The sequence below is a fragment of the Rhinopithecus bieti genome, unplaced genomic scaffold (genome assembly GCF_001698545.2).
Source record: "Rhinopithecus bieti isolate Rb0 unplaced genomic scaffold, ASM169854v2 scaffold_14839, whole genome shotgun sequence".
Taxonomy (NCBI): Eukaryota; Metazoa; Chordata; class Mammalia; order Primates; family Cercopithecidae; genus Rhinopithecus; species Rhinopithecus bieti.
This window is the reverse complement of record NW_016808133.1, coordinates 2,283,276-2,305,902: the sequence shown is the minus strand read 5'-3', so window position 1 is coordinate 2,305,902 and position 22,627 is coordinate 2,283,276. Positions and strand designations below refer to the sequence as shown.

The 22,627-nt window shown below is 41.3% G+C and overlaps 1 protein-coding gene and 1 long non-coding RNA gene across 2 annotated transcripts in view; one reads left to right on the top strand and one right to left on the bottom strand.

Moving 5' to 3' along the window:
* NUP133 (nucleoporin 133) overlaps positions 1-16,404 on the bottom strand; it is a 70,121-nt gene extending 53,717 nt beyond the window's left edge. The window contains 8 exon segments of the mRNA XM_017885571.1: positions 2,957-3,027; positions 3,349-3,504; positions 5,561-5,731; positions 7,167-7,301; positions 8,228-8,335; positions 9,457-9,560; positions 13,708-13,826; positions 16,061-16,404. Of these exon segments, the coding sequence (XP_017741060.1) occupies positions 2,957-3,027; positions 3,349-3,504; positions 5,561-5,731; positions 7,167-7,301; positions 8,228-8,335; positions 9,457-9,560; positions 13,708-13,826; positions 16,061-16,242 (1,046 nt within the window). The 5' untranslated portion in view covers positions 16,243-16,404.
* A 96-nt stretch (positions 16,405-16,500) lies between these two features.
* Positions 16,501-21,781, top strand: LOC108537846 (uncharacterized). Its single transcript, XR_001887932.1, has 3 exons — positions 16,501-16,739; positions 18,195-18,308; positions 21,612-21,781. It is a non-coding gene; the product is annotated as an uncharacterized LOC108537846 (long non-coding RNA).
* Positions 21,782-22,627: the final 846 nt, after the last annotated feature.

Sequence of the window (22,627 nt, the reverse complement as noted above, 5' to 3'; positions counted from 1 at the left end):
TTTTTGTATTTTTTAGTAGAGACGGGGTTTCACCGTGTTAGCCGGGATGGTCTCAATCTCCTGACCTCATGATCCGCCTGTCTCGGCCTCCCAAAGTGCTGGGATTACAGGCTTGAGCCACCGCGCCCGGCCTGGTCCACATTATTCTAAGTGAAGTAACTCAGGAATGGAAAACCAAATATCATATGTTCTCACTTACAAGTGGGAGTTTAAGCTATGAGGACACAAAGACATAAGAATGATAATGGACTTTAGGGACTTGAAGGGGAAGGGTGGGAAGGAGGGTGAGGGATAAAAGACTACATACTGGGTACAGTGTACACTGCTCAGGTGACAGGTGCACTAAAATTTCAGAAATCACCACTAAAGAACTTACCCATGTAACCAAAAACCACCTGTACCCCAAAAACTATTGAAATAAAAAAATTTTAAAATCAATTTTAAAAAAAGAATATTGGCCCAAACTTGTAACATATTGGCAGTGTCTCTCTCTCTACAATGCCAGGCTGCCCTAGAATTCCTGGCCTCAAGTGATCCTCCTGCTTGACCAGTTAAGTTTTTATGTAAGTATATCCAAAGTAATGAAGTTAAGGTTAAAAAAATTCCAAACTTTATATCTAAAATGAAGATATCTAAACTTTGTATTAGTAATCATCTAGTAAAATAATTTATTTATTTTTGTTTTGTCTCAGAAAAAAGATCTTTCTCTGTTGCCCACGGTAGAGTGCAGTGGTGGGATCATAGCTCACTGCAGCCTCCATCTCCTGGGCTCGTGATCCTCTCGCCTCAGCCTCCTGAAAAGCTGGGACTATGGTACACGCCATCATGCCTGGCTAATTTTTTATTTTTATTTGCGTGGAGATAGGGTCTCATTTTGTTGACCAGGTGATCTTGAACTACTAGTTTCAAGCAATCCTCCTGTCTTGGTTTCCCAAAGTGGTGAGCCACCCAGCCCAGCTGCTCACTGAAATTATAAGCTCAGATTGTAGCTCTGCCCAAATGGACAACAAATCAGTAGGTGTGAGTGACTATGAGGAAGACAGACACTATTCTTAAAATAAAGAAAACGGACCCATATGAGAAATTCTCTGTACAGTTCTGATCACGAGGCCTCAAGGACATAATAGAGTACTAACTGGATCATTTTGAGTAAAGGTGGAGAGTAAGGTCAAGGAGGATGAGGGCTGCACCTCACAGGGACCCCGCTGGTCAGCATGACACTGGGGGAGAGAAGCCCTGGGTGGACCCTGCATAGCAATTCCTAAGCATGCTTCTCATTCTCAACCCCATGCCTCCAATTCAGAAAATTACGTGAAAAATGTCTGCATGGCTGGGCGCGGTGGCTCACACCTGTAATCCCAGCACTTTGGGAGGTCGAAGCGGGCGGATCACGAGGTCAGGAGTTCAAGACCAGCCTGGCCAACAGAGTGAAAACCCGTCTCTACTAAAAATACAAAAATTAACTGGGAGTGGTGGCACCCACCTGTAGTCCCAGCTACTTGGGAGGCTGAGACGGAAGAATCGCTTGAACCGGGAGGAGGAGGTTGCAGTAAGCTAAGACCACACCATTGCACTCCAGCCTGGGTGACAGAGTGAGATTCAGTCTCAAAAAAAAAATAAAAAAGAAAAATGTCTGCATTATATGCCCACAGCAGGCTGTCCTAGCAGTAGTCCTACATTTCCAAAAGTCTGGTAAAGACAAATAAAAACAGGTAAACTGTATTTAATTAAAATGCTTACAGAAATTAAACAGTACTATTACTTTTACCTCTTTGATAGCTTTAATAAGGTTTCCAGACTGTAAAGGAGCCTACTAAGAGTCTAAACAGCCCAACAGAGAGAAAAATTACACAAAGTAGTACAACTGCAATGTCTCTCCAAGGAACAAGTAGAATTTGTTCTACTAACCCAAAACATGTAACAAGAACAGTAAAAGTTACTCTAAAACTCATAAAAAATAGTCTTCAACTTCTGAGAAGTTGTCTTCTGAAGGATTACTAGTTATATATTTGGATTCACTACAAGCAATGTTACAAATGGTTTTTAAGTTCCATGTGACCCTGAGCATTAAAGTTAAATAGTAACATGGGATAATTAGCTTTATCAGACTAACCCGGCATCCTATGCACCACTTAGAGCACTGTTTCTATGAGGAAATTTACTCTGAGTATGAACTATGATAAAGTTCGAATTTGTACTAACGAGACAAAGCCTTATCCCATCCTTAACTCAGCATAGCCACAATCGTAGGCCTAAAGCTCCTTGAGCAACAGAAAGTGGGAAACATGTGCCTGATACATCCAATAAGAGGAAGATCACACCATGGGGCACCCACAGCAGTGGGCAATGACAGGGTCTCAGGTATCTCTTGGCAGCGAAGAAGAGAAGTTCTAGCTGTAAGAGCAGAAAAGCTTTGTCTCTAATGAATGAGATACCAATGTAAGATTATACCATTTAAGGCTGAAAAATGTCTCAATTTCCCAGATGAACTAGTATCACTCAATAAACAACAGCAAGACCATTCAGTAAAGCTTAATAGCTAGCATGAGAAGATCAGCAGTAAAAGAACAGGCTGGGCATGGCGGCTCACACCTGTAATCCCAATACTTTGGGATGCTGAGGCAGGAGGGTTGCTTGAGCCCAGGAGTTCAAGACCAACCTGGGTGACATGGTGAGACCCTATCTCTACGAAAAATTTTAAAAATCAGACAGGTGCGATGGCACATGCCTGCAGTATAAGCTACTGGGAGGCTGAGGCAGAAGGATCACTTCAGCCCAGGAAGTCATGGCTTCAGTGAGCTATCATGGCGCCACTGTATTCCAGCCTGGGTGACAGAGTGAGACCCTGTCTCCAAAAAAAGAGCAGACAGTGAGATTGCTCGTCATGTTATAATAAACATCAACTTATTTTTTCCAAACTCTTATCTATGTTCTTTATGACAAATTAATTGCTTACCAGTTTTGTTTCAAGTCCAAATATCGAATGTTGACTCCTTCTTTAATAGCTTCATAGTTACTTTCAGATCCCTACATGAAAATATCAATAATGTAAGCTTGAGTGTAGGAATGATTTATTTTCACCTTTATACCCCTAGCACCTAGTGAAGTGCTTCATCCATGATAACTCAGTTGATGAATGAATAATGTATACATTTAAAAAAATTGCTAAGCAAGTAAACCAGCAATTCCAATATTTCTAGAGATTGACTACCCCATTTCCACTTAATCTGATAACTATACATTATGTTGTTTATTACACTGAAATGTGTTGAAATACATAATTAAGGGAACCAGCATTATCATACAACCACAGCGTGAATTACAGAGATGAACATTATTGTTTCTTACCCAAATAGCATCGGTAATGTTTTCCTTCAGGGCTCTATTTATATCCCAACTGTATGCATGTTTTTCTGAAGAGTCATCTAATTCCCATTTATTGATGTTTGAACTTGTCAAGCTATAAAAGCTTGATCTCTCACTATCCCAAAGAACACTTGAAAGCTATTCAGAAAAGAAAAAGAAGTCAAATTCATAGATTAAATTCTAATGTTAAGGAATCATTGTTTTAAAACTCAAATTTCACATATGTGATTAGTAATCCTAGCAGAATTCTTCCTTTGGGATTTAAAGAAAGGAGTAATCCTGGGCCAGGTGTGGTGTCTTACCCCTGCAATCCTAGTACTTTGAGAGGCTGAGGCAGGTGGATTGCCTGAGCTCAGGAGTTCAAGACCACCCTAGGCAACATGATGAAACCTCATCTCTACTAAAATACAAAAAAGTAGCCGAGTGTGGTGGCACACGCCTATAATCCCAGCTACTCGGGAGACTGAGGCAGAAGAATCACTTGAATCCGGGAGGCAGAGGTTGCAAAGGCGCCAAGATCGCACCATTGTACTTCAGCCTGGCGACAGAGTGAGACTCCATCTCAACAACAACAACAACAGCAGCAGAAGTGATCCTGAAATAGAGTTTGAGGGCAACATTGGACTCTAGAGGAAGGATATAGGTGGAAGGCCCAGGAAGAGCAGAGCTGAAAGGTGGGAAAGTTACAGCGTCTTTAGAGAATAAGAAGTCATCCTCTAACATCGGAATGAAGATGACAAGTCGAAAAGAAGCAAAAATAAGGATTTTTTGAAAAATAATGAGGCCAGGTGTGGTGGCTCATGCTTATAATTCCAACAGTTTGGGATACCAAGGAGGGAGGCTCACTTGAGCTCAGGAGCTTGAGACCAGCCTGGGCAACATAGTGAGACCCTGTCTCTATTTTAAAATAAATAAAAATAAAAAATAATGAAAAATCAGGGACATACAGCAGAGAGTGCTGAATGTGAATCTGTTTAAGTATAGCAATCAAGGGAGATATTATCAATAGCTTCTGAACACAGAATTGTGTTCGAATGCATTTGGCAGAATGTATGTAGTCATACACAAGAGTATTATTTTGCCTTTTCAGTATACGCTTAATCATGAAGTATAGATATTTGGCTTTTTAAAGCTGGATATACATGATTGCTTTGTGTTAAAACCCATCAGTGATGGGGCAGAAAGGTCAACAGTAAGCAAACTGAGCAGGTACCAGGAACTTAGGTAAAATTTATCAAGAATATAGGTTAGGGCATAACATCAAAAGCAGAAAGATGGGGATGGAAACCAGACTGGATAGAAGTTAAATCTACAGCACCTGGTAAATAACTAGTTTGCTATAGAAGGAGAGCGAGACACAAAAAATAACAAGGTTTTATACCTGGGTCACTGAGAAAAAGTGATGGTGCTCTTAACAAAAACCGATCAAAAGAGAAATGAGTTTTATAGGGGTAAGTGAGTAGTCAATAGGAGAGATGAAAGAATACAATAAATTTGTTTTTAAACATGTTAAGTTTAGGTTTAAAGAACATTCAAGGAAGCAGGTGATGCTAATTATCTGAAACAAGAGGACAACAGCACAGTAAAAAGAGCAGGCCTGGGTATTATTCCCAGCTCTGCCACTCAGCAGTTACACACCTTCTGGCTGAGGGTGCTTCCTCATCTGTAAACTGGAGGGAAAGTGCACTATCTTACAGGTTGTCACAATGATTACACAATATGAATATAACAACTACGGAGCACCGAGCAGTGAGTAGATGGTCCATAAATATTAGTTCCCATCATCCTCCCTTCACTATACTAGAGTATGGGGCAGAGAAATCCAACCAACAGATCTAGATTTCAGTCACCCACACAGACAGCTGGAGGCATGGCAGTAGAGACACGCTTCCGGTTAAATCTAAAAAGTCAAATTAATCTTTAAGAAACACATTTTAAATTTTACATAATAGTTTTAGTTCCAAAAATGTACTTGTGAGATCATCTGATTTAAAGATATTACTGTTACAAGTTATGGGAGAAGGTTAGTATGAACTCATTTCATCATAATAAAAATAGTTCACTAAAAAGGTCAAAGGTTCTATTTTGCATACACTTTCGTCCATATGGAGGCAACACTAACTTCAGAGCATACTTTCAACTTACTGATTTAACTAAGAAATAAGCTTGTAAAAGAGTTATTTTATAAACTTACTGTGAGATCACTACTAGGAGATAAAATTCCAAAAAGAGAAGAAACCTTTCGACCAATTCCTGAAAGCATGCCTTGCCCCTGAGGCAGGATATGCTGATGAATCTTTCCTGAGCTCTCAGGTATCAACCGAATTAGTTGGCTTCCTGACGAGGACAGAATAAAACTTCCTCCCTGTGAAAAAATATGAGATTAGTTCAGTTTAGCATCTAACGCTAAGATAAAGAAAACTAACAAAAAAATTCTTTGATACAGAGAAAAATCATTGTAATTGAAATAAATCTAAAAGAATACAAAATAGAATGTTATTTTATTAAAGTAATACATTTCAGAATCCATTCAGTTGATATTATTAATCCTACATAGAAAAACTCTCATAAGAAAAAAGAAAAACTGGCTGGGCATGGTGGCTCACACCTGTAATCCTAGCACTTTGGGAGCCCAAGGTGGGTGGATCACTTGAGGTCAGGAGATAGAGACCATCCTGGCCAACAGGGTGAAACCCCGTCTCTATTAAAAATACAAAAATTAGCTGGGTGTGGCGGCACGCACCTGTAATCCCAGCCACTTGGGAGGCTGAGGCACAAGAATTGCTTGAACCCACGAGGCAGAGGTTGCAGTGAGCTGAGATTGCACCATTGCACTCCAGTCTGGGTGACAGAGTAAAACTGTGTCTTGAAAAAAGAAAAAAAAAAAAAAACAAAACTTCTGTAGCAGAAAAAAAGTCCATGTTTTTTAAATTCTGATTTTTAAACTACACGCTCATATTTCAGATTCAACAAATCAGGTTATCAGATTTTATTTTTATTTATATTTTTTGTTTGCTATTTTATTAGAGACAGGGTCTCGCTCTGTCACCTAGGCTGAAGTGCATTGGTGAGATCATAGTTCACTGCAGCCTCAATCTCCTGGGCTCAAGAGATCCTCTTGCCTCAGCCTCCTGAGCAGCTGGGACTACAGGCACACACCACCACGTCCAGATAATTTTTAAATTTTTTTGTAGAGACAAAGTTTCACTATGTGGCACAGGCTAGTCTTGAACTCCTGGCCTCAAACAATCCTTCCAGTTCAGCTACCCAAAGTGGTGAGATTACAGGCATGAGCCACCATGTTCAGCCAGATTTTGTTTCTTTGTGAACCTACAGAGAAGATAATGCAAACCATTCTTTATAGTGTCTGATGGTGGCTTAAAAACAAGCCACTCTCATAAAATGTTTCTAAAAGAAATGCATATCACAAACTACTATCTGAAATTGGTATTTTAGAGCCTTGTGAGAAGAGCCTCCCTCGTCTAACTGTTCAAATCATAGATCCTTACATTCTTCTCTTCCTTGTCTCTTTTTGATTCCTCCCTGGTCTCTACAGTCTCTTCAAAACTCCACATTTTTAGTCATAAAATCTCATTTCCACGGCTAGGTGCAGTGGCTCATGCTTGTAAGCCCAGTATTTTGGGAGGCCAAAGCAGGAGTTATTGCTTGAGCCCAGGAGTTTGAGAATTGCCTGGGCAACATAAGGAGATCTGGTCTCTATTTTAAAAAATAAATAAAAATCTCATTTCCAAGCCAAATCACAGCTTTCCAATAAACATAAAGGAATATCCATGGTATACCTGCACTGCTGTTAGGAAACTGTAAGTCTTATCACCTCCCGAATCAACAAAAGTCTCTGTGTAGGTATCTTCACTAGCAAGGCTTGGCCAATAGCGGATGGATCCTTCTCTGGTGGCAACCATGACAGCAACAGCCTCAAAACAAGATCACAACAATCGTCAATCACAATAAAAGAAGAACCCCAAAACCAGGAGTCTGATGACACAAAAAACAGAACAATTTACTATTTGATCAAGAAAAATCAGAAATAAGAACTCACTAGGGTTTTGGTTTGCATTTCTCTAATGGCTAATGATGCTGAACATCTCTTTATGTGCTTATTTGCCATCCTTATATCCTCACAAAGTGTCCGTTCAAGTCCTAGTCCCTATTTTTAAACTGGATTGTCTTCTTATCAAGTTTTTAGAATTTTAAAAAATATTCTGGATACAAGTCCTTTACTGGATACATGATTTACAAATGTCTTCTTCCATTCTGTAGCTTGTCTCCTCATTTTCTTGTCTTTGGCAAAGCAACGCTTTAAATTTTTATTTTACTTTAATTTTAATATTAATTTTATCAAACTTTTCTTTTATGGATCATGCTTTTGGTGATTTCCAAGAACTCTAATCTCAGGTCATAATGATTTTCTCCTGTTTTCTTCTAAAAGTTTTACTGTTTTACATTTAGATCTATGACCCATTTCAAATTAATCTTTATAACAAAGTATGAGGTTTAAGGGAAAATTCAATACAATACAAATTGGTCATCTGTACTTTTAAAATTACAAATGTTCCTACACTATGCATTGATACAGAGAAAAATCACTGTAAAAGACCATTCTTTCTGAATTGGTTTTGCACCTTCGTCAGAGATCAAATGGGCGCCTTTATGTGGATCTGTAACTGCATTCTCTATTCTGTTACACTGCCCTATGTGTGTAGCTCTCTTTGCCAATATCGCAATGTCTTGATTTCTATAGCTTTATAGTTATGTCTCAAAATCAAATGGGATGATTCCTTCAACTTTAGGATGTCCTTACTGTATAAAGTTTATTTCAATAAGCTTTTAAGTCACCTACCTGAGTAGAATGTGCTTCACCTGAGGGAGCAGAGTAAGAGAGAGCCACTAAGTCGGCACTCCAGTGGAAATCACTAGATGGCAGCTGAAGTTCTTTGCAAACCGATAACTGTAGAACAAACCCAAACAGAAAATCTTTCACATCAAATCCAATATTTTGAAGATGCATCTGATTTCCCTTCTCTGCATACTTTAGATTCTGACTCATTGCTGGAAACACCGTTCTACAAATATTCTTTCTTCTCACATCTCCTTTTAATCAGGCTTTCAGTAATTTTAAAACAAAGTATCTTAAGAGATATTGAATCATGAAAACTTAAAGCTAGACCAAACTCTGAAGAACACCTATCCTAACCTCTTCCTGGGCTAGAAAAGTCCACTTAAGAGAAGGCTAAATAAGGTTAAGAGAAGTGCTTAGGCTTCCTATGGAACTTTCCCAATCGACTACTGATTTGTTTATTTGACATTTAAAATTAGCATGAACAAAGAGTAATTATACCAAGTTACCTAGGAAATATTTCTTAGACTCTCAGCCAAATATCAGGATCCCTCAGCTAACTCACTATGTCCCCCAGGACTTCTCCCTCACCTATTACTCCTAACCACATATACCCTTTTCTAGGCAGCAGTAACACAGTTCAGCAGAAGTGAAGAGTTGAGGTAAGCAGGAGCCCTGAGTTCCAATGGAACGTGGCCAAGTGAGTAATGAGTGGTGGAAGAGAGTAGTAAGTTGTAACGAACAAAAAAGGTTGCTGAGGATAAGTTACTAGACGTGCAAATGATAATCCCACTGTTGGAAGTGGACAAGTGAAAAGTTTAACTAGCAATTGGTATATTTTCTTATTTTATTAAGCATCATTCAGTAGGTTCAACAAAACATAATTCTATCTTCTCGGAAATACGCAAACTCAAAGTTCATTTGCTTATATGGATAGCATTTAGTCTGATACTTCATTAGGCAGACGGATTAGCACAATATTCATTGAAAATTTCAATGTCTCTAATTTTATTAAATGTAAACACAGATCTTTAAAAGGGGGAAACTTTTTTCCCAATATACAAATGTGTGTGCATGCTTATTATTTCACATCACTATGAAAATGCAAACCCTTAATGCCTAAGTAGTTTCATATTAACTATCCTCCAACTGTAAAAAAATTAGGGTAAAAATTAAAAGTCAATTGGCATTCCTCTCCTCCATCTCCTTCCAGCTCTCTAAAGAGCCATTACCTTAGTAATAGGTGACAGAGCAATCTTCCAAATAATGAGCTTCTCTTTGCACACCAGACAAGCCCATCCACCTTCATCTATGTTAACGGTCAGCTGATCATCGACTAAAGGAAAAAATGAGGTGAGTGACTAATCATATAGTATAAATCTTTATTACCACATGCTTTATCAAAAAAAAAAGTAATTGGCACACTCAGAAAGGACTAATTCACAACAAATACTTTTGAATATTCCAAAATTATCAACACCGAAAACAACAGATCTATTTAACTCTGATAACCAGCTTTAGAAATACATCTAATGCCTGTAATCCCAGCACTTTGGGAGGTCAGGGTGGGTGGATCATAAGGTCAGGAGATAGAGACCATCCTTGCTAACACGGTGAAACTCCATCTCTACTAAAACTACAAAAAATTAGCTGGGTGTGGTGGCACGTGCCTGTAGTCCCAGCTACTCAGGAGGCTGAGGCAGGAGAATCGCTTGAACCTGGGAGGTGGAGGTTCCAGTGAGCCAAGATTGCGCCACTGCACTCCAGCCTGGGCAACAAGAGTCAGACTCCATCTCAAAAAAAAAAAAGAAACATATCTAAAGGCAACAGTTGTATTTGGGACATTTAATATTCCTTAATTTTTTTGTTACAAACAGACCAGATAGCTTATTTCCTATAAGACATATTTAGGCCAGGCATGCTGGCTCATGCTTATAAATCCCAATACTTTGGGAGGCCAACGTGGGAGGACTGCTTGAGGCCAGCCTGGGCAACAAAGTGAGACTCTATCTCTAAAAAAAACAGCCAGGCTTGGTGTTGCACTTCCCAGCTACTAGAGTGACTGAGGCACAGGAGGACCACTTGAGACCAGGAGACTGAAGCTACAGTAAACCATGATCACATCACTTCCACCTGGTCAAGAGAGCAAGACTCCATATCAAAAAATAAATAAGCGGAAACAAAAACGAAGAAAGGCTGGGCGGGGTGGCTCACACCTGTAATCCCAGCACTTTGGGAGGCCGAATTGGGCAGATCACGAGGTCAGGAGTTTGAGACCAGCCTGGCCAACATGATGAAAACCTGTCTCTACCAAAAACAGAAAAAAAAAATTAGCCGGGCGTGGTGGCGTGCACCTGTAATCCCAGCTACTCAGAAGGCTGAGGCAGGAGAATGGTTTGAACCTGGGAGGCAGAGGTTGCAATGAGCCGGGATCGCGCCACTGCACTCCAGCCTGGGAGACAGAGCGAGACTCTATCTCAAAACAAACTAACAAAAAAGAAATATTTAGCAACATTTATATCGATAAAGTAACAAAAGCAATAAACTCCTCCTTAACTACATAAAACATTTCAAGGAAAATAATGTTCCTTCCAACGCACATAATTTTCAAATAAGAGCTCCTTAAAGAAATGATAAACTATTTATTACATAGAGACAAAGAGTTACATTCTCTATTAAGTGACAAAACTAAATTAGCATACGTCTTAGTATTGGTGGTAAACCTCCACAAACGTGTTAACAGCCCTGGAAATTTTATTAAGTCGAACTTTGCTCTTTAAAGAAAGGTAGAAGGGTGAAGTAAAAGGCATAATGTACAAGTGAAAATATCAAACCAAGCCCAGGCTAAGTGAGGACTTTTTGCTCAACTGAACTATCTGTTCAGTAATTTCCTTTTTCTTGAAAGCACTACAATCACTCCAGATCTTCGACTGGTGTGCCCTTAAGGGCTGACTTAACAGTAGTTGGCAGGTTTCTAAGTGCGGAAGAGTTCTTCAAGTTGACACATCTCTTTGTTTTATATATCCTGACTCCTAGGGACTCTCTGAATTTCTAGATGTGGGGCTGTGTTATTTAATCTAGTCTGTTAAAATACCAGGAGTAGGTTAAAAGGTTTCAATGTAATTTAAACTGAAATTTTAGAGGAGAAAATATACATATATATACACGCAATATGTATATTTATTTATTTATTTAAAACAGAACAATGTATACAGAGGTTGGTAGTTCAGTTGTCTGAAAATAACTATCCCTAAAGCTCCCAAGGACCTATAGGCAAGATGTGCAAGTTCCAGTTTGATGAGATATATTCCTTCTTCTAAAACAGAGTACTTTCAGCTTTTTTTTTTTTTTTTACTGTTAACAGTAATATATACAGTAAATAGAGTTATTCACAGTATAATATTTTACTTCATGATACACCCATATACAATTTAAGTAAAACAAACAAAATTTACTAAACATTATACGAGATGCATTCTATTTCTTCTTTTTTTAAATGCTGGTCAAGAACCGCTAAATTTTAGTCACTCCTACAATTTAAAAAACGCTGTTCCAGAAAATCACAAAGATCTAGAATTCAATCCTTAATAAAAATGACTTCAGCAGATATTAAGGATGCTCTGAACTTTGCTCTTCCAGTGTCATCCAACTGCTCATCTTTAAAGTTGCCTTTCTAAGCTTGTGTTGATTGTATCTGTCAAAATTCCACACTAATTATCTGCCAACAGACTGTTCTGAAGGTACACCACCACAATGGTAACATCGTAAATTTGTGCACACAGCCTCTGGGATGCTACATAGGATCCAGAAATAGAGGTAGGACTTGAATTTACTGTATTATTAAACCCAATAACATAACTTGCCAGTTTTGGGGTTTTTAATGGTAAACTTCATAAACCTGATCAACTCTTCAAACAGGACTGAATTTTGCATATACAGTATTTCCCCCTTTTATCTGAAGTTTCAAATACCTGTGGTCAATTGTAGTCTGAAAATATTAAATGGAAAATTCAAATGAACAATTCCTAAGTTGTAAATTGCATGTTGTTCTGGGTAAAGTGATAAAAATCTCATACTGCCCTGTCTAAAGGTTGTGAATCAACCCTTTGTGCAGCATTTCCATACTGTATACACCAAGCTTGTCCAACCCACAGCACAGGGACATGTGTGGCCCAGGACAGCTTTGAATGCGGCCCAAGTTTGTAAACTTTTTAAAACATTATGAGATTTACACACAGATCTATTTATTTATTTATTTATTTATTTTTAGCTCATCAGCTATTGTTAGGCTAAGTGTATTTTATGTGCGGCCCAGGGAAGCCAAAAGATTGGACACCCCTGAGACTATCCAGCTGTTTGTCACTCAGTAGCTGTTTCAGTTACCAGATCAACTGTTGCAGTAATGCAATGCTTGTATTCTTATTTAATGACCCCAAAATACAAGAGTAGTGCTGGTATATTGTTATAATTGTTCCACTTTATTTGTTATTGCTGTTCATCTCTTACTGTGCCTAATTTATAAACTAAACTTTATCATAGGTGTGTACATATTAAAAAAACAGAGTATATTTTGGGTTTGGTACTATACAAGGTTTCAAGCATCCACTGGGGAATCTTGGAAGATATCCCTCAAAGATAATGGGGGACTACTGTACAATACCTAAAACCATTAGACTTAATTTGATTGTGTTCAAATGAACTCACTCTCCTTCTCAAATTTATTATATATCTCAATTACAGTAAAAAACTAGGGCTGGGCACGGTGGCTCACGCCTGTAATCCCAGCACTTTGGAAGGCTGAGGCAAGTGGATCACGAGGTCAGGAGATCAAGATCATCCTAACACAGTGAAACCCAGTCTCTACTAAAAATACAAAATATTAGTCAGGCATGGTGGCAGGCGCCTGTAGTCCCAACTACTCGGGAGGCTGAGGCAGGAGAATGGTGTGAACCCAGGAGGAGGAGCTTGCAGTGAGCCGAGATCACGCCACTGCACTCCAGCCTGGGCAACAGAGCAAAACTCTGTCTCAAAAAAAAAAAAGTAAAATTAAATAAAAAACTAGACAGGTGGCTGGGTGTGGTGGCTCACGCCTGTAATCCCAGCACTTTGGGAGGCCAAGGTGGGCAGGTCACCGGAGGTCAGGAGCTCGAGACCAGCCTGGCCAACATGGTGAAACCCTGTCTCTACTAAAAATACAAAAAATTAGCCTGGCATGGTGGCTCACACCTATAATTCCAGCCACTTGGGAGGCTGAGGCAGGAAACTCGCCTGAACCTGGGAGATGGTGGTTGTAGTGAGCTGAGATCGTGCCACGACTCCAGCCTGGGTGACAGAGTCAGACTCTGTCTCAAAAAAAAAATAGGCTACCCATCTCTCTCCATTTACGTAAAGGTATACATAAGAAAACATAAATTTAACCTCTATGCCGCATCTAGGCTCCATCCTAAATTGCTAATATAGGTAAATGGAAAGATGACACCTACCTTCAGCCAATGTTAGGGCTTCCATGACTTTAACAGGAAGAGAAGATCCAAACGTTTTCACATCATAGTTCACAGACTCAGTTATGGAGTGGTGTGGGAACATTCGTGTTGGTGTTCCTCTAAAGAAAAAAGTCTAATTACCTTACTTATAACTTAAAATTTTCCATTATCCTAATTATTTATGTATCTATTTTCACAATAAGGAGTTCTTTAAAAAAATTAACACTGGCTCATATTTATCATGTAATTAAATGTAATATTTTTCATGTAAAAAAAGGATTTAGGAAAACTTGGCTTCAATTCCATATGCTCTAGTAATAAAATGCATGCCTGTGTTCACCTAAACTCCTTATAATTCTGCCTCTTTAGCTGTGAAATAAGGCTTAACTAGACCAGTGTTTTTTTCAAAAAGTGGGTCGTTTTGCAGATCTCAATCAATATTTTTGAAAGACAATATAAAACATCAGCTTTTACCATATGTTGTGGTCAAATATATTTTACAAATATTGGCTTAGATGAGATTTAAGCTCTCATTTGGCTTTAGGGTTTTAAGAATCTACCAGATATGGCCAGGGCAGTGGCTCATGCCTATAATCTCAGCACTTTGGGTGGCTGAAGTGGGAAGACTGCTTGAGACCAAGAGTTCAAGACCAGCCTGGGCAACATGGCAAGACCTTGTCTCTACAAAAAAAAATTTTTTTTTTTTTTTTTGAGACGGAGTCTCGCTCTGTCGCCCAGGCTGGAGTGCAGTGGCCGGATCTCGGCTCACTGCAAGCTCCGCCTCCCGGGTTTACGCCATTCTCCTGCCTCAGCCTCCGAGTAGCTGGGACTACAGGCGCCCGCCACCTCGCCCGGCTAGTTTTTTTTTTTGTATTTTAGTAGAGACGGGGTTTCACCGTGTTAGCCAGGATGGTCTCGATCTCCTGACCTTGTGATCCGCCCGTCTCGGCTTCCCTAAGTGCTGGGATTACAGGCTTGAGCCACCGCGCCCGGCCTACAAAAAAATTTTTTTAATTAGCCAGGCATTGTGGCACCAGCTTGTAGCCTGGGCGACAGACCCTGTCTCTTCTAAAACACAAAAAAAAAAAAAAAAAATCCTATCGACGCGATGTATCTAACAAGCAAGAAATCCAACACCAGGTTTATGAGCCATCAGCTGTTACCAGTAGTCTTCAACAGCAGATATCAGAGTAAAAACTTATTCGCTGCCTCACCCGTCTTTCCTGCTCACCCTCTTCTTAACATTTAGAATACTGTAAAGCCACCAGAATAAGTTATTCTGTGTCTTATGAGAATTAAATGAGGAGATGCACATACAGAATGGCTGAGGGCTTCGTTTCCTAACAGAGGATAACAAAGGTTTTTCTTCAAATGATCACCAGAAAAAAGAGATTTAAACAAAACAACACACACAATAAATAAAGTACGCTTTTATTCTCCAATTTTTCGTAAAAGGAATAGAAAACAATGCCAAGATCAGCACTTTGTAAAGTACTTTTCAAAATATGCCAAAAAAAATCAAAGATACGGTGTATTCTTTAAAAACCACTTCTCCTTTAAAGTACTGCAAAATTTTACAGATAAATTTTAACCATAATTTCAAGACACAATACTCGGTGTTTTCCTGCAGCGAAAAATTCATTTATTATAGATGAATTCAGAGAAAACTATGCAGAAACACGTTATCTTCTAAAGTTTTAGGTTAATTATGAACATGGTGTGTGTTGGGGGGCGGGGGGAAGGGTGTGTGTGATTTTACTGGTGCTCCAAACCAGCAGTTTTAGTAACTAAATTATCACAGTACTCTTATCTTACTTACGTAAAGCCTTTTCCCTATAATTTACCTAGAAAGTTAAATTCCGTAGCCAGAAACCCTTTAATTACCAATCATCAGATACTAATGTCAGTTGGTATGTTAGGCATTAAACAATGATCTTTCAGGGTTGCAGGTCCTCATTATCACCATCACCTTACATCTGCATCGTGGCAATTCATACTAATAACTCCTCTGGCTCAGGTGACATATATTATCGCCATTTCACAGATGAAGAAAATCACGAGTGACTTACGCCAGATCACAGCGGTAGTAGGTGGGAAGTGGGTAACCACGGATGCGAATCCGGTTTGTACTTCACTTCTGCACAAAGGTATTCATGAAAAATGCAAAGTGGGGAATCAACTCAAAAAGTGAAGCAGGTATGACCTGCAAGAGTGGAAAACGTCTATTTTCCAATACTCTGGCATTCTCTTCCGCCGCCCCCGGTTCCGAAGGCGTCTGAAGACACTAACCGATCCGGCCCACTGCGGCCGGTGAGCCCGCTGGTTGCCAGACCCAACCAAGGAGATCACTTACCGCGAGCTTAGCGAGCTACGCCGGCCCACCGGTGAGAAGAGCACTGGGGAGCTGACTGCAGACCCCAGGGGCAGACCCTTCCTGCTGGCCGTCCGGGGCGTGGAGCCGGGCCCGAGTCCGGCCAGGGGGCCCCTTCGGGACCCGGGACCCGGGGTCCGCGGAGAAGGGGCGGCTGGGAACATGATTCGAAGGAGCAGCAACTAGGACCACTAGGGATCCGGCCGTCGGGTTTCAGAGCGGCCTGCGCGCGGAGATTAAACACTTAAGGAGCAGCAACTAGGACCACTAGGGATCCGGCCGTCGGGTTTCAGAGCGGCCTGCGCGCGGAGATTAAACACTTAAGGGGAGGGATGGCGCGCGATGATGACGTCAAACGCAGTGGCTCCCGCGGGTTGCGGTCGGAGCGCTGGCGGGGGCGTGATCGTGACGTTAAGGGCAGCGCCCAGCCCGTGGGGGAGGACGGGAAGGCGGCCGGTGACCCCAGATCCAGAACCGTTGGAGTGCAGAGCTTCCAGGGACGTGAAGCTGCAAAGCCAGGCCTCCTTCTTGACTGCGCCTAGTTGGAACTGGCCCTCCAGCAGCTTGGACGCAGCCTCTTTTCACACCTGAGCCTCTTGTGAAATGAAAGATGTTCCTCAGTCCAAGCTGAGGACGGAGAAAAGCCGTAAAGCTGACACTGGTATCGCACTGTGATATTTGCTGTTTTCTAGGTTTGCCATTTTCCCATTCAACTTTGCACAGTTTCATCCACGCTAGTGACGCCATAAATCCGTGTCTCTAACCTGGATCCAGCTCAAAACCCCCAGACCCCTATCAAATCAGCTCCCTAGGGAACACATTAACCTGTAAGTCCTGCGGCTTCCTCACAATCCGCTTATGAAAAGCGCATTCATGTTTTCCTTTAGGACCCCTCTCCTGCCACCATCTCTGTTCCAGCTTGGTAAGACTGGCCAGTTGTCCAAGGCAAAGAGAGGAGCTCTACAGTCATCCCTCACACTTACCTCCACCCTAAGATCCTGGTATACGTTGTAGCTCCTACGTATCTGTGTTAGATCACACATTTGCACCGCCTCTGCTCTGGTTCTGGTACTGTTCTTCAACCACTGCGTAGCCTCTTTACTGCCAGCGGGAGGGAGTGGGAGAGACGAGAGACGGGGAGATGGTTCCTTATCTGTGTCTAGTCTGACTCCACTCTATCTTCTCGCTGCCAACCCAATGAATTAAGGCAAACCGAATGCTGCTCTTGGGCCTGTAAATGCTTCAGTGGCTGACCATTGCCAGTAGTTATTTGCTAAGCTCCTTTGCAAGGTCCTATGTGATCTAAGTCAGGTTGGCTTTTCTGTCCGTGTTGTACTTCCACCACTTCCCACTTGTACTCCACATTCCAAGAACTTAAAAACCCAAATCCCCCTCCAATGCGCATGTACGTGTTTCTTTCACCTGGAATGCACTCGGTGCCTTGTTGGTCCAGAAGGCGCCTATCTTACGCATCAGGTCAGTTCTGTGCTGCCTTCTCAGTGAAACCTTCCACAGGATTAGATAGCCCTTATCCTTTTTGTCTTCTCCGCTCCTTTGTGTAGACTGTATTTTTATCCTGCATAATAGTTTGTTTTCATAACTGTCTCTCAAGTACCTCCTTTTAAATGTCTTTTAAAAGCAGCAGGAGCAGTGACTTTGTTACCTTTGTGGCACACAGTAACAGACATATAGTAGACTTTCATTCAACACGTGTTGAAATAAGGGAATGGTTAAGTAAACATTGATGTATCCACATGTGGGAGACCACAGTGTGGGTGTCAGTTGCTGACATTCCCCTGGGAAGCCAGTCATCGATCTATGCATGTCAGTGGCATCTGAGCAGTTACCTTGCCAAGGTTCCATAGGCTAGCTGCTTTACTCCTTCTCCAACCTGGGTGTCTAATCCAACTTGGCAGCTTGTTGAGTCTTAGGGCTCTGAGAGCCCAGTGCATTTCCCTCCTGTTTCATTCTTACAAGGAGGGGTGTGAAATAGGCAATAAAGAGTATTATTAGTAGTTGTGTCTGAGAGGATTGGTGGGATCAATTTTATTCTTGTGCCTTGTTGGACTGGTTAGTGGTTTCCCCACCATCCTATTGTAAAAGCTGTTGTTTGCAGGAGTTAGAATGACTTGCTGGCACCTTTGAGCAAGAACTTTCCTGGAGTCCAAATGTATGACTTGAAGGATAGTGAGCAGACAGCACTAAAAGTCATCCATTCGTTATGGATTTGGTGAGTACCTACTATTTGTCAGGCTATGTGATAAGTGCTAAGGTTTATAACTAAACAAAGCCCAACGGGTCCCACCCTCATGGAGATTACAGACCAATTAGAAAGACAGACACTGAAAAAATGAACACAAATATCCAGCTACAAGCTGAGATGTGTACAATGAAATAAAAGAGCAAAGTGTATGAGAGAGAATCACTGGGGCTACCTATTTTTGGATGGAGGTCTATAAAGGCCTCTGAGAGAAAAGGACATTTAACCTGAGACATGAAGCATAAGAGCATACGAGGAAGAATACTTCAGGCAGAGGATCCTTGGCCGAAGGTCCTGAAGCAGCAAAGGACTTGGTGCATTCTAGGGAATTTATTTATTTTTATTTTACTTTATTATTTTTCTAGTGATTGGGTCTTACTCTGTTGCCCAGGCTGGAGTGCAGTGGCGTGATCAAAGCTCACCACATCCTTGACCTTCTGGGCGTCAGTGATCCTCCTGCCTCAGCCTCAGAGTTGGGACCATGGGCATGTACCACCACACCTGCCTATTTTTTATTTATATGTACATTTTTAGAAATGGGGTCTCAGGGCCAGGCACAGTGGCTCACATCTATAATCCCAGAACCTTGCAAGGCTAAGGTGTGGGAGGATGGCTTGAGGCCAGTAGTTCAAGACCAGCCCCGGGGCAACATAGCGAGACCCTGTCTCCCCAAGAAACTTTATTTTAAATTCTAAAAAAATACAATTTAAAAAATGGGATCTTGCTATATTTCCCAGGCTGGTCTCAAACTCCTGTGGCCTTAAGTGATCCTCCAGCCTCAGCCTCCTGAGTAGCTGGGATTAGAACCAGGGACTTTAAACAAACAAATCAACCTGAAAGACTAAAAGTAAAGGAAATTGGAGAAATAAGGAGAGACTATGAAGGGCCTTTAGGCTCTGTCAAATAAGATCCTAGAGAACGCCGGGCGTGGTGGCTCACGCCTGTAATTCCAGCACTTTGGGAGGCCCAGGCAGGTGGATTGCCTGAGGTCAGGAGTTCAAGACCAGTCTGGCCAACATGATGAAATCCCGTCTCTACTAAAAATACAGAAAAATTAGCTGGGCATGGTGATGTGCACCTGTAATCCTAGCTACTTGGGAGGCTGAGGCTGGGGAATTGCTTGAGCCAGAAAGGTGGAGGTTGCAGTGAGCCGTGATGGCACCACTGCACTCCAACCTGGGCAACAGAGCAAAACTCTGTCTCAAAAAAAAAAAAAAAGAAAAGAAAAGAAAAAAATCCTAGAGAAAACAGATGGTACCCTCAAGCTAGGTAGTTAAAAGAATTTAATAAAGGAATGTTAGAGGCTGGGGGCGGTGGCTCACACCTGTAATCCCAGCACTTTGGGAGCCAATGCGGGCAGATCACCTGAGGTCAGGAGTTCGAGACCAGCCTGGCCAACCTGGTGAAATCCCGTCTCTACTAAAATACAAAAATTAGCCAGGCGTGGTGGTGCGCATCTGTAGTCCCAGCTACTTGGGAGGCTGAGGCAGGAGAATCACTTGAACCTTGGAGGTGGAGGTTGCAGTGAGCTGATATTGTGCTGCTGTACTCCCACCTGAGCGACAGAGCGAGACTGTGTCTCAAAAAGTAAATAGGCTGGGCGCAGTGGCTAACACACGTAATCCCAGCACTTTGGGAGACTGAAGCAGACAGATCACAAGGTCAGGAGTTCGAGACCAGCCTGACCAACATGGTGAACCCCCATCTCTACTAAAAATACAGAAATTAGCCAGGCATGGGGTGGTGCACACGTTTAATCCCAACTATTCACGAAGCTGAGGCAGGAGAATTGCTTGAACCTGGGAGGCGGAGGTTGCAATGAGCCAGGATCGCGCCATTGTACTCCAGCCTGGGTGACAGGGCAAGACTTCCTCTCAAAAAATAATAATAATAAAATAAAATATGTGCCATGGTGGTTTGCTGCACCTATCAAATCCATCACCGAGGTATTAAGCCCCACATGCATTAGCTATTTTTCTGATGCTCTTCCTCCCGCTACCCTCCCAAAGATGTTTTTTTAAGATGGTAACAGTGGCCGGGTGCGTATCTCACGCCTGTAATCCCAGCACTTTGGGAGGCCAAGGCGGGTGGATCACGAGGTCAGGAGTTTGAGACCAGCCTGGCCAATATGGTGAAATCCCGTCTCTATTAAAAATACAAAAATGAGCTGAGTATGGTGGTGCACACCTGTAGTCCCAACCACTCGGGAGGGTGAGGCAGAAAATCGCTTGAATCCAGGAGGCAGAGGTTGCAGTGAGCTGAGATTGCGCCACTGAGCGACACAGCGAGACTCCATCTCCAAAAAAAAAGAAAAAAAATACAAAAATTAGCTGGGCATCGTGGGTGCACAACTGTAATCCCAGCTACTCAGGAGGCTGAGGCAGGAGAATCGCTTGAACCCGGGAGGCAGAGATTGCAGTGAGCCAAGATTGGCCACTGCACTCCAGCCTGGGCAACAGAGTAGAAAAAAAAAATGGTAGCAGTTCATATTGAAAAGGCTGTGGGGAAACAAGCACTGCTTACATATCTATCTGGTGGGACTGTAAAAGTACAATCTTTTAAGAGGACAATTTCTATCAAAAAGCCTTATAATTACTTGGCAATTTCACCTTAGAAATTTATGTGAAAAAAATCAAATAACAAAGACAATATTGTTTATAATAGTGAAGGAAGTAGAAAGCAACATAAATGGCCAACTATAGATTTATAGTGCATCCACATTATGGAAAACTGAAAAAAAAAAAAAATACTAAGGTCCTGAGTCTGAAAAAAGAAAGCATTATGAAAAGCTATATTTAAAAGAATACATATGGACGTGAGTAATGAACACTTAATGATGTAGGAAAATATTCGTGCAAATTTTCTAAAAGCAGTTTGGTTAAAATAGTATGTGCAGAGAATTAGGTCAAAGTTGCAGTTACGTAAGATGCATAAGTCTAGAGATCTAATGTACAGCATAAGGATTATAGTTAACAACATTGTATTATATCCTAAAAATTTGCTGAGAGGAGATTTTATAGACTCTTTCCTCAAAAAACCCCAAAAAAAGCAACTATGGACAATAATGGATAGGATAATTTGCTTGACTATAGTTTACTATGCATACACATATCAACATCATGTGCACCTTAAATATATAGAATAAAAAACAGTGTGTGCAGTGACAGGGTTTAGGACCTACCACCCCAAAATGTGGCACCTTGGCATTTGAGAACACAGTAGAAGTAGGAAGATCATTCTCTGACCTTCTTCCACCCTTCTCCCCTAAAGCAGGTCATAAGACCCTCATTTGAGAGATGCCTTCCCCATACCTGCAGGAAAGAAACACCCTTATCTCTGAAGACACAGGGCCACAGAGAAGAGTCTGAACAAACAGGCTTTACCAAGTTCCCCCAGTTATTACCATTAGATCAGACCTTTGTCCAGTCATACCTTTCCGCAAGTTGTCCACTCATCAAACCTAAGCATAAAAATGCACAAGTTTCCCTGTTTATTTGGGTCTTCATTTCCAAAGGCTCCTATGTCACGTTAAACTTTTAAATAAGTTTGCATGCTTTTCTCTTGTGAATCTGGTTTTTGTTATAAGGGCCTTAGCCATGAACCTAAGATGGGAAGAAAAGGTATTTCTTTTCCCCTACATGCAATATAAGTGCATTTAAATTTTATTAAAATAAATAGAAAAATACCTCCCCAGTGTAGACATGTGTGTATGTGAGGCGCCCAGCCAACTTGTGGTTCCACTTGGAGATGTGCCTCTCCTCTGTATGTCCTTCCCAAAATATCACCTTTGCAGTTAAGATCAAACTTTAATTTATGTAGGACTAACAACTGCAGTCGACAATAGGAAAGCAGCCAGAATGATTCCCTGCCGATGTGGTGGAATTACTAGACTCCCATTCTCACAGCATGGTAATTAGTGTGTTAAAATGGAGAGGCACAGGAACAATGAAGAACACATATGGAAATTACCCACACCCAGTCATTTTCCGGGCACTCATCTAATCCTGTCAATGGAACTTTTTGAGATGGCTCTAAATTTCAGTGTGGTTTAGAAGTCCTTCAAGTAGTGCAGAATTTTTTCACTATCTCTGGCATCAGTGAGGTTTTCTGTCAGGCACCTCAGCTTGTACGCCATGTATTCTCTGTCACAACTCCTCCCCCTTGTGGCTGTAGTGTGAAAGCAGCCGTAGACAATTCGTACGAGAAGGAGTAAGCTAAAAATTTGAATTTCATGATTTTTTTTTTTTTTGAGACAGTCTCGCTCTGTTGCCCAGGCTGAAGTGCAGGGG